This window comes from Leptinotarsa decemlineata, unplaced genomic scaffold (genome assembly GCF_025532065.1).
Source record: "Leptinotarsa decemlineata unplaced genomic scaffold, Ldec_3_MD MMD2_tig00026358_RagTag_RagTag, whole genome shotgun sequence".
NCBI lineage: Eukaryota > Metazoa > Arthropoda > Insecta > Coleoptera > Chrysomelidae > Leptinotarsa > Leptinotarsa decemlineata.
In genome coordinates this window covers 272,046-292,132 of record NW_027412703.1, presented here as the reverse complement: position 1 = coordinate 292,132, position 20,087 = coordinate 272,046, and the positions used below count along the sequence as shown (strand labels likewise).

Below are 20,087 nucleotides of genomic sequence, written 5' to 3'. Positions count from 1 at the left end.
AGACACACAGCACACGTTACAATCGATTTATTGGACCACCCAATTGGTCACCTCGTTCGTGCGATTTAACGCCGCTAGACTTTTTTCTTTGGGGCTACGTCAAATCATTGGTCTATGCTAACAAGCCGACGACGTCGGAAGAACTCAGAGCCAACATTGAACGCGAAATAGCGGTCGTTACGGCTGAAATTTGTGAACGGGTCATCGAAAATTGGGTCCAAGGAATCGACCGCTGCCAACGTGCACGCGGTGGCCATATGAACGAAGTCGAGTTCCATTCATAAATGTTTTAATTGTATTTCAAGTCGATCATAAAGTTTTGGAAATATCTCAAACGGTTTGCGTTATATTAAAAAAAATGTCAAGTGCTAATTGAAAAACCCCCTATTTTATTTCATTGTAATTTCAATTTTTTTGCTTTATATATTATTTTTTCAGCTAACCTTTATAGATTCTTTCAGGGATTTCAAATCAATTTATATATATTAGACCGAACTTATGAAATACAAACTGATCAATATTTTGAAACAAAAATACGAATAAAAAATATGTTTCAGGAACGCCGATGGTTAGACTTCCTGGAAAAGTATTGTACTGAAAATGTGTTGGTGACTAATATTTATTGGTATGTTTTAACAGCTATCCTTATATGGTTACCTTTATCTATTCAAATTATTTGTTATATTTCTATTTTCGTGAAGGTGAGTTTTAGAAACGAGGAAAGTTAAATACGGGAGATTAGTGAATATTATCTTTTCAGTTGAGCAAATATGAAAAGATCATCATGAAAAAATTGCAGCAACAACAAATTAACTATAAGAAGAAGGCAGCAAAAATGATGTTCATTGTGACAGTCACTTTTATGATCTGCAGATTACCTTTTACTGCACTAATAATTTATCGTCAACAATTGATAAAAGTTAAGAAACTGGCATCATCTCCCGATGTCAGAAACCAGGTAAGTTTGATTCGGTCATTTATTATCAAAATAGTCAAAATTACCTAAAAATATATATAAAAAATACATTTTTCGAATATCACTTTGTTGTATCACGTTCAGCCAATATTGGTGGAATGGTAGTTACAGAGTTTTGAAAATCCCCATTTTTTATCCTGTGCCACAAAAGGCCCATTATGAACAATGTGTATACACATGTTCTGTGAGTACTTCAAATGGGGTACAAGTTTTGGTGTTATCAAAAAATACTGGGAGGAAGTTTGTTGACAAGTTGATTCCACAATCAACTCAAATATCCTTCGTTCATTGTTTGCATCCATTCCTGAAAAATTAAAAGATTTCAATCAAGTTCACTTCAACTTTTGGTGTTAGGTTTTGCCAACTAAATTTAAGGATGGGTTAGTCAACTTCATTGGCAATGATTTTTTTTTTATAAAATAACTGTGTACTTGAACTTCCAAAATACAAAGCGTGAAATTATAATACATACAACAGTGTCGCATTTGCTTTTTTAGCTGCAGGAAAACCCGGAAAAATCTGCAGCACCACATCATCTGAAGATCTTGATCTGCCAATTGCCTCTCTCTCATAAAACAAAATTTAGGGTGTATCCAAAGGCTTCAATGAATTCAATACATCGCCAGAACACTTAGTGACATGACTATCGACATTGACAAAACCCGAGGAAGAGATTATTCCAAAACTATAGTCCAAAACTAGAAAATGTTCATAGTTCGTAGTTTGAATTAACATTTTTTACATTTCCAAGCGTCTAGAGTGGAATCAATGGAGATATAAAAAGTTTTGTGTATGATTGTGTGAACATTCAGTGTCTAAAAGCCAAATGGAATAAATTAATTTTTTCGGTTACGATACACATTTTAACAAAATCTCGAAACACGTCAAATTTTAATTTGACATACTTCAACGGAAAAATGCTACCCCTACCTTCAACCCCCGTCGAATGACAGGTACAACCCCCAATTTTTTAAATGTAAGTGATGGTTTGTGATATATCGCTTCAAAGGTCTCTTCATTCTCTATTCAAATAATCATTATATAATAATAATAATATATCATTTTTTTATGATTTCAACAATAAAGTGCCCCCAGATGAAAAAAAATAAACAGCGTAAATATTTTTAATGAAAATAACGGAATTACATCCACACAATTCAACTAACAATGAAGCAAAAAATGATAATAAACGTAACTAATAACTAATTATTGAAATGTTTCGATTCAGTGCAAGAATTAATTCTAACTCAAATTCTAGTAGCCTCTACTAATCCACCACGTATTTCGATACAATGTTTCTGATTACCTTCCTTAGTTCTTGAGGGCTAATATCTGCACATACCTGTGGAATTCTTGCACAAAGTTCATTTCTATCTCTTGAGCGGTTTTTGTAAACCTTTTGTATGAGAAGTCCCCAGAGAAAAAAGTCCAAAACTGTGAAGTCCGGAGATCTGGGTGGCCACTTTATAAACGGACTACCCCGGCCTATCCATCGGTTTGGAAAATGTTCGTTAAGCCATTGCCTCACAGCTCTGGCATAATGAACTGAACACCCATCTAACTGGACAATTAAATTTGATCTTTCATTTATTGGCAGTTCGTGAATAGCATCCCAAAACTCTGTGTTTAAAAATTCTAGAAACCTTTGCGCAATAATGTATTCCTCAAAAAAGAAAGGACCAATAATTCGTTCGTTCAATATCCCACACCAGACGTTGATTTTTTGGGAATACTGGCTTTTACAGTTTATTACCCAGTTAGGATTATCCGCTGCCCAATAGCAACAATTCTGTGATGACACTATTCCATTTGTAGTGAAAGTGGCTTCGTCGGTATATAAAATATTTTTTAGGAAATTTCTATTGTTTGAATATTCCCCTTGAGGCCATAAACAATATTCCAGGCGTCTTGCTTCGTCGCCTTCTTGAAGTGTGTGTAAAAATTTTGGCTTTAAAGGTTTAATATTCTTCGCTTTGAGACATATCCGAATAGTTTCTCGTGGAATATTCAAATCTAAAGTGACATTCCTTATACTGGCATTAGGATTATTTCCGAAATAATCTAAAATGATTTGATCATTCCTGTCATTCCTGTTTCGTCTTTGTACAGGATTACTTTTTAACATCATTTTTGATACTGCACCAGTTTCATTGAATATTTTATTTATTTTATTTACTGTACCGCAGCTAATACGAGGACGATCTGGATGTCCCTCATTAAATACTCTACAAACCTCTCTAGCACTTCTAACGTCATCTCCCGAAAGGCGTACAATTTCAATGTTCTCTCTTACGCTCAATCTTGCAGCCATGACACAAAATAATTCGAAGAACTGTAAGGTGAATATTGTTGACAATAGTACACTTAAATCTTTCACAAGTGTCAAACTGTAATATCATTTCCATGGCAACTAAGATTTAAATTGAAATATTAGGTCTTAGTTTTAGTTAAACTGTAAACTTGAATGTAATTCCGTTATTTTCTTTAAAAAATTTACGCTATTTGTTTATTTTTTTTCATCTGGCGGCACTTTATTTTTGAAATCATAAAAAAAAATGTTCTCATGGCTATATCTGTTGATATAGGGTGTTTTTTGTGAGTGTTAGCTGTGTGAGTTTTCGAATTTTTGAGTTATCATAACTTTGTTAATAATAAATATTTTTTCATGAAATTTTGGTCACACCTGTTTAGAGGCACTCTGAATCCAGTGGCGTAGTGATTTTTTCAATTAAAAAATCTAATAAAAAATCCCAATTTTCGACTAAGAAAAAATATCGTAGTATGCCCTGAAACTTTAATAAACATTTCAAATTTTGTCCCAAGGTAGACCTTTTAGTACTTGACATTTAAAAAAAAATTATTAAAATCGGTTTACAACTTCACACTGCAGTGTGACCCATTAAAAATGGGTCACACTGCAGTATTGGATTACAGATAAAAGTCATCAATACTGTAGCAGTTCTTTGACAGAAGAAGTTGCTTCAGTCTTGATTTTAAAGATGTGTACATTTTCAGAATTTCTCATATTGTCGGGGAGTTTATTGAGTATGCAGCCCTGAAACTCAAAACTTCTTTAGGAAAGAGCAGTGCGATGTTGACTAGGTAATAATGAGTGGATATTCCGAAAAGAGTGATTGTGATAGGCTCTGTTAGCAGCTAATGTGTTTCTATTTCGATCGATCGTCGACTGAAAGTGCGCGAGCTATCAGACTTATTGTCTGAAAATTTTTGCTCAAACTCGAGCAAAAACAGTGTCGTGAAGATGTTTCAATTGAGCAGAATTCTTGCGTCGTTTCATAACCATGGATGAAACGAGGTTCCATAACTTTGCACTCAAGACAAAAGAACAATCAAAACAGTGGACTCAAAAGGGAGCACCAGCTCCAAAGAAGGCGAAGACTGTTTCATCTACAGGCAAGGTAATGGCATCGGTTTTTTGTAATGATCGCCGTATATTTTTATTGCCCATCTGAAGAAAGGTAAAACCATCAACGGCGAGTATTATGCAACGTTTGAGTAAAGAAATCGAGCAAAAAGTGCCTAATTTGGCTAAGAAAAGGGTTTTGTACTGTAACAGTTTATGCTTGAGGAACAAATTATTTGAGATGTCAAGAGATTCACTTCTAGAGGCAATTGAATTCCATTACTACCACTACCTAATGAGAGTTATACGGCTGTGATGATCCAACCTAGATGGGATATATGCAAGTGTCAGATCTCATAATGCCCAACTTTACAGATGGATCTCGTAACATCTCAAAAACCTGTTATGTGTTTGCATTCGTGTTCGTTAGAGAAGGTCGAAGAAGGTCGACTAGCGAGCAACTCACCTTGATTAATTTCATCAACACACCTGAAAGGAACAGGGGTCAATTTCTGAAGAGATAACATGAAAGCTGCTGTGGCAACAGCTCTTTCTCCTCCACTCTGCACATTGGAATTCAATTCTTGTAATGGCTCCCCACTACGATAAGTAACTTTTATACTGATTCCATACTGTGAAAAATCTTGTTCATTATCTCCAGTACACACGGATATTTCACCTGCGCATCCCATTCTTTCGAAAGCAGTAGCAAACTGCAAATTTATTTCTGAGACTAATGTTTTCAAGGGTGGCAACCACTCCTGTTTTGTCGCTTCGATTTTTTCAGTTACTTTTTTCAAATTGGAGTTGAGCTTTTCAATTTCTTCAGTAATATTACCAATTTCATTGATCCTTTCTTCGTATTCCCTCATTTCATCATCGTCAGCCACGTTCAAACAGGCTATCCTCGACTGGAGCTGTTCGTTAAGCGCATTCAACTCCTGGATGTCTGATGATAAGGAATTATAGTGAGGTCTGAATTCATCGAAGCCACTGTCGGCCGGTGTGAAACCTTTGGACATACCTTTTGCTTTGTTGAGCATTGATTTGGCTTGACTCATCACTTCTGCGTACCGGTCTTTGACTAGACTCAACGTTTCTTCGGCTTCCTGACATTGTCTTTTATTCTCACTCAGCTGGTTTTCTAAATAAGCAATTTTCTTACGTATGTTATCAATTTTCTTTAGAGTCAGCGTACTCTTTCTCACGTGCTCTACTAACTTTGACATTTCCTTTTTAATCGTATCTTGAATGCTCGGCATACTCCTGAGAAGTTGTTTTTTCTTCAGCGACGTTTCATTTTTAATATTTTCCGGACTCTTTTTACACTGATTCATTTCTAAAAGTTTCTTTTGCAAATTTTCTACTCTTACGCTTATAGCCTGGGCGTTTTGTTTTTGCTGCTGTATGTCCTTGAGTTTTTCCCGCGCAATATTTATTTTTTCGCTGAGGGTATCGAACTGTTTTTCTAATGTTTGACAGTTTGCGTCATAATTCCCTATGTTTCTTCTGATTTCTAGTATTTCCCCTCGCAATTTATCAAGTTTGACTACATCAAGTGAGAGAGACAGTCCGCCATCTGAAAACACTTCAATTTGTCTCGTACTTTTTTCTCCAGAGTATTTAGAAAAGCTTATACTGAATCGATATTTATCACTGAAGAACTTCCTTATTTGCTGAGGCACCTGTTCATATAAATCATTAGTTGTTTGGTCTCCCAAAGGTATGTCATGTAGACGGTAGGTTTTGCACAAGTAATGCATGATAGGATCCGGCGCAGTAAATAAATTATTAACATAAGTATAGAAACCATACTTTCTCAAACATTCAATGGCAATGGAAGGCTGAAATTTGCCTACTCCTTCGGTTGAATCCCCGGAATGAATAACATTGACAGACAAATTCTGGCTTTCTCTCAAACTTCTAATGAGCTTGTTCATATCATCCTTATAAACACAAGTGAAAGCTAAACGGTCTCGTAGCGGTATTACATTTTCAACATACTTAGCATGACGTGATTCTAGAACATTCACTTCCAACATAATTGGTTCGTAGATTTCACCACGAAAAAGATGTTTGTTATTTCTCAGCCAATTCACTGCCACGTGAGCATCTGGACTGAGTCTTTCTAGGTGCTGAAGACGACTTTGTCTTACATTCTCGAGTCGCGATGATTCGTTTTCCAGAGCCTGTATCCGGAGTGCATCATCTTGTTTCATTTGCAAAATTTCATCTTTTTTATCTTGGATATTCTTCTGATGTCCCAATAGTTTACTGAGCTCTGTAGAAAGGGTCTGTTTTTTTTGGGTATCTAGAAGAAAAAATATTTTCTTTGAATATTTTATTATACAGCATGTTTAAAATTATCTACTTTATTAAAATTATTGGGTTTTAAACTAAATACACGGTTGTAAGTTATATTTCAAAATTTGATATGAAAATGATGAGCAGAGTCTTCGAAGAAGTGTTCTATTACCTTTTCAATGAAAGAGTAGGAGTATGATATACAGGCTGATTCACGGTGGATGGCACATTAGACGTTTCTGGTGAACCAGACAACGGATCACTTTGAAAATTTAATGGAGGGCATATTCGGACATTCTCTAGCCAACTAGAATATTTTCGACAATGCGATGTTGCCGCTTCTATTAGAAAGCAGTAGCAACTTTGATTTTTCAAATGGAACACTCTGTATATAATATTATTTTTGGAATTGTTACCACGCGGCTTCTACTACCTATTTTATACGGTTTCCAGGAGCTCAACCACTGATCGGTCGCCGACTAACTCAGAGAGTGGGCGTGAGTCATAATTGGAGAAAGAAAAAAAAATGAGCGCCACGTGATTTAAACCAATCAGTAGTTCATGTAAAATACTTAACTCACAAAATAAATCACGAAACAGTGAATTTGTATAAGCGAGAATACCATACAAACCAAATTCAGATAGGCGGTGTGCCGTTATCAAATTTCCAGTTATGGTTACAACAAAATTTATGAAATGAACAAAATAAAATGGTTCAGAGACAATTTATTTCGACCCAGCAAAAAGTTATTAGGAATGTCAATATTCACATAAATTATTGTTGTGAACTCATGGCGATATTTTTAATATCAAATTTTGTAACACTTAATTTTATACCTCCGTATAGATCTATATTTCGGCTAACATACTTTTCCAAATATATCGTAATTTTCAACAATCCACTTAATGGAACTTCATGACTTCACTAAAATCAATTATAAATTTAAAGAAAACACTATAAATAACTGTCAGTCGTTGTTTTATCTTCAAATAGGGTAATGCCCAATACGATTTCGCTTGAACGATTGCTTGTGGAAGCAACAAGAGAATCTAAATGTACAGGACCTGACTATCGATGTTGGAGACGATACAAACATAAAACTTATCTTTATGCCACCAATTCCAGGATAAGTCCCAGGATACAGAGGTCTCCAGAACCGTCTTAATAGCCCAACTTGTTTGTATTGGTAGTCAGACCTTTTCTTTGTGGTATATATAAAAAGCCCTGAACGCAGCAGAAAAAAAAAGAAAATTAGAAAATGTTACACCGGGAAGTTGCAGTTATATTTACTCACTTGAGATGTTATGTAGGCTTCATGTTAAAGATTTTCCGCGTGATCAATCGAACACAAGTGCTGTTTACAGTTTTCCCAAATCCAAAAAAAACAAATCTTGAAACACGTTTTCGCATTTATAACCAAATGCACGAAAACTCTATGAGAAGCTAGATATCCCTATAGGAAAATAAACAAAATCGCATTCTCACTACGAAACAGAAAACCAGCACTAATCTACCTAGGTACATCAGTCGAAATCTTTTACAATCGCTCGCCAATTCCTTACTTGAAAAAGCCTGTTCAGAAAAACGAATTGAAAAACAATTCATATGAAATTAGGGTGATAAGCTGTTTAAGCGAATGGTATATTTTAAATCGACAATGGCCGATAAAGCGCCCGTTAGATGTATGACCCATTGTACAATGATTTCAAAGAGAAGTTGGTTGTCTATAAATTTGAATCAGTTGATAAATAATCAGCCTTCATATTCGAAATACAGGGTGATTATCCTGCAAACATTAAAAAGCTCGTTGTGAGTTTTTGACCCGTAACAGAATCTCCAACAATTACCCGACAACTTTTCTTGATATTTCCCTATACATATCTGTTACCGTTTTCGAAATAAAAATTAATTTCAATTTTTTTCTTCGAAAATCATGACTTCTAAAAATGCCGATATCTTTTAGTTAAGAAGTACTATGATATCGAAATTTGATTTGGAGTTAGGTGATACTTGGACACTTCCCACACGTCAGCCTAATCTCCGTTACTTCAATACAGGGTGGTAAAAAAATACAGTTTTTTCGTTTGCTTGAAAAAGTTGCTGAAATTTGATTATTTTAAATGGAACACCCTGTATATTATTGAAAATTCGGAAAGCTGCTGAAATTTGCTTTCTTTCTATGTATATCATACCTATACCTAACTAGTCAAGTTTCGGACTTATGAACATTTATTTGTGAAAATGTCCCTTCAGAATGCTATTTGACAGTAGCGTTGTGACATTCTCCTAATAATATCGACATTTTCGTCACTTCAGAAGTTGCAAATACCTTCAAAACGATGGAACAAAACTATTCAAACGAAGTTCTTATGAATTTGTTTATTATTTTTGAACAGTGTGACAAAATTATCAGCAGAACATGTAGAAAGTTCAATGAAATGTATCCGAATCTACCGCCAATGAACCTCAAGAAATTTATACGAATTCAGAACAATTTCAATGCATTTGGATCAACTTTAAAAACACCAAGAAACTTGCCTCGACCCGTAACTTTCGAAGACAACCAGATTAATGTCTTAGCATATTTTCACGCATTTTCCGAGTCATCGATAAGAAGTGCTGAAGAAGATTTTGGTATAAAATATTCATCGGTTCAAAGAATCTTGCGAAGACATGAAATGCATGATTATAAATTCACCAAAATTCAAGCAATGAAGCCTCAAGATCCTCAACAGAGAGTAGAATTTTGTGAAGAAGATCCACTTTTTTTAAATAAAATTATTTGGACTGATGAATCGAAATTTTCGAGAGAAGGGATTTTCAATAGAAAAAATCGTCATTATTGGTCCAGTGAAAATCCTCACGTCACAAAAGAAGCCGGATTTCAAGAAAAATTTAGTTTTAATGTCTTCTGCATGTTGATGGACAACAAATTGAGGTACGTGATATACGAGGAGTCATTAACATCCAGAAGCTACCTGAATATTTTGGAGAATACTGTAGACAGTTTCGTGGATAATCTGCCACTCGAATATTATCGAAACTGTTGGTACCAACTAGACGGAGCTCCTGCACATTGCACAAGAGAAGTGAGCGCAGAACTGGATAGACTATTTGACGATCGGTGGATGAGGCGCTTGGGACCATGGAATTGGCCAGCGAGATCACCCGATCTTAATCCATTAGATTTTTATTTGTGGGGAATGTTTAAAGAAAAAGTTTACAAAATACCCGTGCGTTCGAGAGATGAATTGTTAGAAAGGATTGCCCAAACATTTGAAGATTTGGATCCCAATGAAATCAGATCTGCCACCACGAAAGCAGTCAACACCCGCATTTTAAAGTGCTTGGAAGTGAACGGCCAGCGATTCGAACATATTTTGAAATATTCCACATGATTGTTTTACTTTTTTATAATTATTCATATCAATATTTCCAATTTCAAGTTTCTTGGTGCTTTTTTAAAGTTTATCCAAACATATTGAAATTGTTCTGAATTCGTATAAATTTCTTGAGGTTCATTGGCGGTAGATTCGGATACATTTCATTGAACTTTCTACATGTTCTGCTGATAATATAATTTTGTCACACTGTCCAAAAATAATAAACAAATTCATAAGAACTTCGTTTGAATAGTTTTGTTCCATCATTTTGAAGGTATTTGCAACTTCTGAAGTGACGAAAATGTCGATATTATTAGGAGAATGTCACAACGCTACTGTCAAATAGTAATCATGGCCTGCTTACCAAATACCGAATGGAAATACCATTCTGAAGGGACATTTTCACAAATAAATGTTCATAAGTCCGAAACTTGACTAGTTAGGTATAGGTATGATATACATAGAAAGAAAGCAAATTTCAGCAGCTTTCCGAATTTTCAATAATATACAGGGTGTTCCATTTAAAATAATCAAATTTCAGCAACTTTTTCAAGCAAACGAAAAAACTGTATTTTTTTACCACCCTGTATTGAAGTAACGGAGATTAGGCTGACGTGTGGGAAGTGTCCAAGTATCACCTAACTCCAAACCAAATTTCGATATCATAGTACTTCTTAACTAAAAGATATCGGCATTTTTAGAAGTCATGATTTTCGAAGAAAAAAATTGAAATTAATTTTTATTTCGAAAACGGTAACAGATAGGTAAAGGGAAATATCAAGAAAAGTTGTCGGGCAATTGTTGGAGATTCCAAAAATAATATTATATACAACACAACATTGAGTGGTCCCAAGCTGAAATCTTGCACAGACAGGAACATTGGTTTAGAAGAAAATTCAAGGAAGCCGCATACATGTTGTCCAACAACGTATTCAGCCAGGCCAGCGTAGAAATACGTAACATATGGAAACCCATCATCAAGCGAAAAATGGCCAACTCCCGCCAAAACGTTCATCTCCCACGGAACCAGTGAAGCGGAAAATGGAATGCGGGGATAAGTGAAAGTACTCGAACGACCTATAAATAGTCATCTCTTGGAGGAATCAGTCCAGTCATCACCCGAAGACGATTGTAGATACTAACAATCGAAACGTCGTGAACTAACGTGACTTCTTTCATTTACTTATTTTTATTTATTTTTGTTCAATTGTTCTATTTTACTTGTATTTTATTTCACTATTATTTCATTTCAGGTTTATTTTGCTTAATATAATTATTTATTTATTTTCAGCTATTCATTTTTAATTCTTCTTTTTAGTTGTTTCAGGGATTTCAAATCATTTCATATAGTAGATAATGGTAGTCCGAACTAGTGAAATTCATAAATAAAAAAGATAATATTAATAAATATACAAGTTATGAGACCCGATGTTGAAAACCAATATTGATATAGTAACATACATATAATATACATATTTTCCAACTAACTAACGCTCTAGGTATTCCAATAATTTACTTTTAAACCCTCCTACAGTATTTTCCTCTTTAATGGTATTTGGTAAATTGTTAAATTCCCGTAGTCCCTTGTAGAATAAATGTTTTCGTTCCGTTATGAAAAATTATTATAAGATCTTGTCTCATGTTCATGTATTTGATTATTGAAAACTAAAAATTCATCAAAATATGTTGGTTTTTATATTTGAAATGATAAAAATCATTGTTAAAAAAATAATCGATTTGAAATCGACAGCCATTGTAGTATATTTAACATGTGATCAATGGAAGTATAACGACTGCATCTTAATATAATTCTCATGCCCCTATTTTGGAGTTTTTGAAGTTGGGAAAGCCCATTTTGGTTTGGTTGCTGTCCAACTTTAATGCTAAATGCATTAAAGTTGGACAGCAACAAAATGAGGTTTAATTATACAATTATATGTTAATATTCCGGAGTTAATAGTCAAATTATTTGCTATCCTAAAAAAAAATTAATTTTTTTGAATTTTTTTTATAACGTATTCAGCATGACTGTTCAAACACAAAGTGTTATCTACAATAACTCCCAGATACTTTATTTCAGACACATATTCCAAGGTAGTGTTACCAATTTCAATTTTTATTTCATTATAATCAATAGAGTTCAGTTTATATTTAGTTGTTATCACCATAGCTTTTGTTTTATCTGCATTTAATTTTAATTTATTCGTATGTAAATATTTTTCGATGTTCTTCATAGAACCTTTGAGAGTATCTACAGCATCATTGAGTTCTGTATTCGAAGTATAAACTAATATATCGTCTGCAAACAGATTAAGTTCATCTAGCCCAGGAACATAATAAATATCATTTAGGTATATAATAAATAAAAGTGGGCCAAGTACACTTCCCTGGGGAACACCAATGTTGATATCTATCTCATCAGATATTTTTGAACCAATTTTTGTTTTCTGTTTTCTTTCACTAAGATAACTAAGAAACCATGCCAGCTCAGAGCCTGTTAACCCATAATAATTTAATTTTTTTATCAAAATGTTTCTGTTGATTGATAATATGTTTATTGTTTAAGAATAAAATTCTTAATAATAATATTATAGATCCTTATAATTACGAAGTTACAATTTTACAAAATGAATAAAAAAAAAGGGTGGAAGAATCTTCCAAAGAAAGGAAGGAAGTAATCAATTTGAAAATAAGTAACTCTATACATGAATGTGTAAATCATGCAAAGAAGTAACTTTCAGACACAAACTGAAAGAAAGTCCTCCTGAAACAGCTACTTTCATATAAACATTGAATTACACGAAAGAAAATAATTCTTCCGAAACAAATACTTCTATATGAACACTGAATTATACAGAAGATACTTTTCTCTACTCAGTTTGTATTTCAAACATTTGTTGTGAATAAACTTTAGGAAGCGACGTTGAACTTTTTCAGTCAATGTATTATAGCAATTGTAAAATGGAGACCATCGAACAGAGCCATATTCTAATTTTGACCCTACGTAGGCTACATGAACAGTAAATAGAGCAAATATGTTTGAAAAAGATCTACAATTGCGAACTATGAAGTCATAAACTCTCAATGCTTCACTTACTTTCGATCCAACGTGGTTGGAAAAAGACAAATTTTGATCAAAATATACATCAAGATCTTTAATTGAGTTACTTCGTGACAGTGAAATGGTATCTACTCAATAATTGTACTCGATGACTGATATTTTCCTACTATAAAACACTACATTACATTTGTTACATAGTTTGGTAACTTCACATCAAGTCTGTATATTTTCTAACGGTCGTTGAAATGTATTACAGTCTTCGATAGTTTCCACAAGTAAATATATTTTCAAATTATGTTCAAGAATAACTTATTACAATCGACATAATTACTGAGGTCATTAATAAATAATAAGAACAGAAGTGGTCCGAGATTCGACCCCTGAGGTACTCCAGATGAAGGATTGTAAAAAAAGAATCATAGCCGTTATAAGGTTTAAACTGTTTGCGTTGAAGTAAGAAGAAAGAATAAAAAGTACTGCTGAGTTATGGAAACCAAATTGGTGGAGTTTTTGTAGAAGGATCATGTGATCAAGTCGATCAAATGCTTTAGCAAAATCAGTATATATCACATCAACTTGACCACGATTATCTAAGACATCACTAACATTTTGGGTCAATACAATTAAATTTGTTATGGTGGATTTGTTTGACATAAATCCATGTAGTTGCGGAGATATGATATTACGAAGTGAGTAATGTACGCGATCGTAGATAACAATTTCGAGAAGTTTTGCAAAGTTCGATAGGGTTGAGATACAACATTGTGTTACAAACACAATGTTATAAATAAATATTAATATAAACATGAAGTATAAAATGTGAAGTATAAATGTATAAAATGTAAATGATTAAAATAATATATAAACTATATACAGTGTGTAACAACGAAAACTTAACAGAGCCGTTTTTAAATATAAAAAATAAAATTTTTAAAAAAAGCTCGGACACGTCGATTTCTAATTAAAGGGGGACACCTTTCAGACTAATCAGATTTTTTGTAGTACGCACCCCCTCGGAGGGGTGCGTCCGACGACCCTTATTTAGATGGGGAAAGTAGGTCGAGTGGCACCTTGTTTTAAAGGTCTTTCGAATACCTTTACATCTCTGTTAATAGAAAATTTTTGTAACGATTAGTTTTCGAGATAATTTGAAGATTTAAAGGTATTTTTATTGGGTTCAACTCTTTTTAAAATAAATCAAATTGTTTTTAAGGTACAATTTACGTTCAGAACTTTCATAAAAAAAATAAATTTTTGCTTTTTATGACAACCTGCTAATACGTCTCCATTTGATTTCGTAAAAATGTAAGAATTATTTGTTTATTACGAGGAGATTTTTTCGGGGGATGGGGTTGGTTACCACCCTTAGATTTTAGGTAAATTGAGTGGCACCTCCTTATGGAGGTTGCCTTTTGACGTGGATACTTGATGCTTTTGATAAAAAAGTGAATCATACTAAAAACTTACCTACACAACGAATACAACCTGTTGATTTCCTTGAATGCTGATGACACAGAAAAGTTTAAAAAACTGTTTTAGGGTTAATAAATCCCAATAATTGTTTTTAAAGCACACACAAAAAAAGTAACACCTAATAAGGGTAACTCACATAGGAAATTTAGAGTAAATGTTCAAAATGTGCGCCATTTTGCTACATGCAGCAATGAAAATTTTGTTCGAATTTGGCTCTTACATTATTCAACATCTCAGGAGTTATACCTCGGCATTCATCAATAATTCTATGACGTAATTCATCCAAATTGACTGGCTGTGTAGCATAAACTTTAGACTTTAAATATCCCCACAAAAAGTAGTCCAGTGGTGTTAAATCTGGTGATCGTGCTGACCATTCAATTGGACCTCTTCTGCCAATCCATTGTCCTTCGAAATGATTATTCAATAAATTTCGAACCTGCTGAGCATAATGGGGTGTTGCACCGTCTTGTTGAAAATGCATAAATTCATCTTGACATCTTAGATCCTGTTCAAATGTTTCAACTATACGAGGTTGTATTGCCTCTTCAAGAAGTTGTAAATAAGAATCACCGGTTAAATTTACATCAATGAAAAATGGACCTATAATATGATTGCCTAATATTCCGGCCCAGACATTCAACTTTTGGGGATGTTGGGTATGTATTTCTGCGTATTGTCTTGGGTTTTCATTCGACCAATAACGGCAATGGTGACGGTTCACGCAACCATTTAATTAAAATGAGCTTTTGTCCGAAAAACAGATGTTATAAAGCAGCTCGGGATTTTGCATTAATCTCTCACTCATGCCCTCACAAAACTCCTGTCTTCGGTCAAAATCATCCTCATTGAGTTCATGAACAAGTTTAATTTTGTAAGGATGGAATTTGTGGTTTTTAAGGATTCTCCATGCGCTCATATGGCTTATTCCGGCCATTGCTGATAAACTTCTGGTATTTAACGTGGGATTGGCGATAACTTGACCAATCACTCCAACCCTTCTCTGAACATTTCTTTTCTTATTTAAAACCGAACCTATCTCCGTGAATTTTGTGACCAAATCCAGAACGTGATTTCTGCTTAGGTGTTCACCAGGGTTTTGCTCGTTAAATAAAATTGATGTTCTATTAGCATTTTGGTCGTTGCCAAAAAATAAAGCAATAACTGAAACCCTTTCAGCAGTAGTGTAAGGCATTTTTAAACAAATAACAATACACGACCCGTTTAAAGAAAACAATGGAACGATGTACTAATGAAAACTGGAAGAAGAGGAGTGGGTGTTGATTTTAAAAAAGGAATTTTATTTAACAAAAAACTGATAAGAAGAACTGCTCGAATTTTTTTTTTTATTTAGGCATACAAGTTACCGAGTGGTCTGTCTAATGTATTATTAACATGGCAATTTTAACTTCAAATTATCTCGAAAACTAATCGTTACAAAAATTGTCTTTTACCAGAGATGTAAAGGTATTCGAAAGACCTTTAAAACAAGGTGCCACTCGACCTACTTTCCCTATCTAAATAAGGGTCGTCGGACGCACCCTTCCGAAGGGGTGCATACTACAAAAAATCTGATTAGTCTGAGAGGTGTCCCCCTTTAATTAGAAATCGACGTGTCAGAGCTTTTTTTAAAAATCTTACTTTTTATATTCAAAAACGGCTCTGTTAACTTTTCGTTGTTACACACTGTATACATACATATGCAAAGGTTACATAAACAGAATTAGGACAACCAATAAAAAATATGTCTTTCACACACAGGGCATCGTCGAAAGATTCTTGTAGGTCATAATAATTTTTATCACTTAATAGTTTTCTACATTTCTTTCTGAATATGATGAAACATATTTTTGGAATTGGTAGATTCAGTTCATTTGACAGTCTTGTGTGGTATGTAGCTGTAGCTGTAGATTCATTGTTCTCTCTATTTTTATGTATAATTGATATGGTTTCCAATATAAATATTGAAATAACCGCAAGGATTCTATGTTCTCGAAAAAGGGGTTTACATGAATCCCGCCATTTCACTTTACATAAGTACCTAATAGCTCTTTTCTGAAGGAGAAAAACCGACTGCATAAGTTATTTACTGCAAACACTACAAAAGGGTATACCATACCTTAGATGAGAGTCTTTTAAGGCATAGTACACTACTTTCGCTGCAGCAAATCCCAGTTCCTTTGAGATGTTTCTCAGTGCAAAACATCCTGATGCCAATGTTTTGTTGATGTGCTGCTAAATAAATTCCCAAAAATTTCAAAGAGGAGTTATTTTTTATTGTGTTATTGTCTATGGGGATATCGGGTATATCACACTTGAATGCTAATATATTTGTTTTGCTGGTATTCAATGATAAAAGATTCGAGTCAAACCAATTCTTCACTTTTTTCATGCCTTGGCACATTTTGTAATGCAATCTGTTTTCGTCCTTGTCATGCCACACTAATGTGGTGACTTCAGCAAATTACGTAAAGCTTCCTATAATCGATATGTCAGTCAAATCATTAATATATAACAGAAACAGTATAGGACCTAACACAGAGCCTTGAGGTACTCCACAATGTATCTCTCCAATGTCCGAGTTAGATGACGTTCTTACAAATTGGATTACAGGTTTTCCCATAGATAGATAGATAGATAGATAAATTTATTAATCTTTTAGATGTACAATAGTAATACAAATAAGATAAGTCAAATGCACAAAGTGGAATAAAAAATATAAAGTTATCAATATAAAAAATATGAAGTTATCAATATAAAGTTATCAATATAAAACGCCTAGTTACCGTTCAGGAGTTAGCAAACATTGCATCACACAAGTAACAAATTTTTTTAGAACATGTCAGCTTTAATTACTAGCCAATGGTTCGTGTTGCATTGGATAGGACAGCTACATACTCATCAGTAGAGTATACACAATTTGTTATCAAGAGATCTTTTATATATATTTTGAACATGTACTGATTTAGTTCTTTGACATGGGGAGGTAAAATATTATGTAGCTTTCAAATTGTCCATTCATAACATGATGATGAAATAATAATAAAGAAGACCCATAATCTGAAGATCATTATATTTGCGTTTCTGTTATTATTGATTCTCTCATATAAGGTTGTTTCAAAAGTTTTGTCCGTTTTTATAACTATAATTTTTCAGAAGATACTTTTCAATTTAATAGAAGTAAGTGACATTTGAATCAGTCCTGTCACCTTTGGGAAGCGATTGGGTGGCTCAGTAGTGTCCAACCATTATACTGTTTACCAAGTTTTCAAGGTACTCTTCATAGAAACTGGAATACCTATCGTATTGGTAAATATAATATTAAACTATATTGGACATTCTTAACTTGAATACCCTGGATCATAGAAGATTAGAATCAGATCTTATTGCTTGTCAAATCTAGGAAACGATTTCAAAGTCTCGGGCTTACGACCTCCCCTAAGATGCACTTTCGTTAGGAGACTGAGAGAGACAGAGAAAGAATTCTCAAGTCTCTTCCTAGTTTTGACAAGATGTACACTAGTTCACAAAATAATTAGTTGTAGCACTAATTTCCCGAAACTTGTTGAACTTATAACTTGTGAATCGTAATAGAACAAGAAACTCAGAAATCTTTAGATTACCCTTTCATAATACCAAGTATGGCCAGAATTGGAAGACTTACACTTACCAGAAGCACACTTAGCAAACATTTCACTTTTTAGTTGTCTCATTTCTTCTAATTTCGCAGAAGCGTTCTCTATTTCTCTATCCCATTGTTCAACTTCAGCTAGTCTAGAATTCATATCATCATTGAATTTTCTAATCGAATCTTTCACTGTGTCAATTTTTTCCAAATTCATATTGATAGATGACTCTGTATTTCTTATAATCTGAGCAATTGAAGAGTTGCTTTGTTGTAGTTCTGTGATACTTTTCTTATTTTCATTGATGTCCCTTTCCATTGGTTTCATATCATTTTTATATTTGTCATATACTTCTTGGGCCTTATTTCGATCCTCCTTTATATCTGATAGTTGAACTCTTATTTGTTCATATGAAGTCCAAGCAATTTTTCTTTCAATATGTTGAATATTCTCAGCAAACTTTTTCTTCTTATTGAAACTCTGGACTCGACCTTCTAGTCTGGAATTAAATTCGGTGGCATTTTGAAGTTTTTTCTGATATGTATCAATTGATTCAAGGATTTCTTTTTGAGAAGCTCTATGTAGAATGAGCATTTCTTGTTTGTCTATTAAATCAAATTTACATAGTGCTTTCTGAGTTTCTATCAAAAGTTCTTGTTTGTTCAATTTAGCAAAGTCCTGAACTCTATCTTGTGGCAAAAACTGACAAAGATTATTTACCTGAATATTGAAGTTTTGTATGCATTCTATTACATTTTCAAATTTCACTATTCTATTATTCAGTTTCCAAACAGTCCTTTCACGAACATCAAATTCTCGAGTAACTTTAATATACTGATTTTCTGCTTCATTCTCTAAGTAAATATTTATTGTGGAAGAGTCACATCCATGCTTGACATATTCTGAAACTTTACTACCTCTTCCAACAATTTTTGGATTTCCACCAAGTCCTAAAATTATAGCTGCTACCACTGTTGATTTACCAGTACCATTGGGACCAATTAACATATTTAAATGGGGCCCAGGATATAGTTCCACGTGAGAATACGTAACAAAATTTTTAACTTCAATCTTTCTGATACAACCAGGTTTAAACATTATTAAAAATCGTTCAATATATACTGATAAACTATTCAATGATTAACAACAAAAGTAAATTGTGATAGGTTAATATTCCCGCCGCGAAATCATTTTACACTCCACAGTGTTGCCAATAGTTCAGACAGAAATTTTCCAACTCTTCATTAAAATTTGTTTTATTTTTTCAACTTCAAAGTAATGAATATTTTGATTTTTTGTGTTCACTTCAAGTAATTGATCATATTCACGTAAAAATGGTGTACATTTTTTTCGTATTTTCTCATTGGCAACACTGATATTTGACAAATAATCTTAAGAAGAAAACTTATTTTACTGTATTAATTACTGAAATAATTTTACTGGAATAATTACACGCGAGTAGCCCACATAGAAAAAATACATGTGCTCCAAATGACATCCTTAACCGATATTATCTATTGTCCGTATTTTATTTGACTTAAAAGGGTGCATTTGGTGTTGTATAATTGGCAACTCTTTTAAACGACGGACGAAGCTTCTGTTAACTATGGACAGAAGAAGTCTAGCCAAGTGTAAGTAGAGCGCATGAGAGTTAACAATTCGACATTATATTTGCGATATCCCAAGGTTACTATATAGGCGGGTTGCGAAATATAAAGTCGACTATGGACGAGGGGATACCTGAAGAAACGGGGAAGTTGCGGTTGCTAACAAACTTGGCATCAATGATATTGTGACAGCAAATTTGACGTTGACGTCAATGATAATGAGTTTGAATCATAGAATTTGAAAGGTTTTTGTGAATTTATGGTTTTGATTTGAGAATTTTCTTTGTTGATA

General features: G+C 33.7%; 2 protein-coding genes across 3 annotated transcripts in view; one reads left to right on the top strand and one right to left on the bottom strand.

The window, feature by feature from the left end:
• Positions 1 to 20,087, top strand: part of LOC111514324 (substance-P receptor) — a 30,682-nt gene that overhangs the window by 9,652 nt on the left and 943 nt on the right. The window contains exons 4-5 of the mRNA XM_074184827.1: positions 558 to 701; positions 761 to 958. Of these exons, the coding sequence (XP_074040928.1) occupies positions 558 to 701; positions 761 to 958 (342 nt within the window). The remainder of the gene's footprint in view (positions 1 to 557; positions 702 to 760; positions 959 to 20,087) is intronic.
• SMC5 (Structural maintenance of chromosomes 5) lies at positions 964 to 19,402 on the bottom strand. Of its 2 annotated transcripts, none has more exons than XM_074184824.1 (3): positions 18,227 to 19,402; positions 4,807 to 6,651; positions 964 to 1,280 (listed from the first exon to the last, which is right to left on the bottom strand). In XM_074184824.1, the coding sequence occupies exons 1-3, from the start codon at positions 19,284 to 19,286 to the stop codon at positions 1,057 to 1,059; spliced, it is 3,129 nt and encodes a 1,042-aa protein (XP_074040925.1). In that variant the 5' UTR covers positions 19,287 to 19,402; the 3' UTR covers positions 964 to 1,056. The 2 variants fall into 2 exon arrangements, with proteins under 2 accessions (XP_074040925.1, XP_074040926.1); XM_074184825.1 differs by having other exon boundaries at positions 18,233 to 19,402.

Coding starts and splice junctions, on each gene's coding strand:
- SMC5 (XM_074184824.1), bottom strand. CDS start 19,286: ATGTTTAAACCTGGTTGTATCAGAAAGATTGAAGTTAAAAATTTTGTT. Junction 6,652..18,226: donor TAAGTGTGCTTCTGGTAAGT/GTAAGTCTTCCA, acceptor TTTTTCTTCTAG/ATACCCAAAAAAAACAGACC. Junction 1,281..4,806: donor TGTTGATGAAATTAATCAAG/GTGAGTTGCTCG, acceptor TTAATTTTTCAG/GAATGGATGCAAACAATGAA.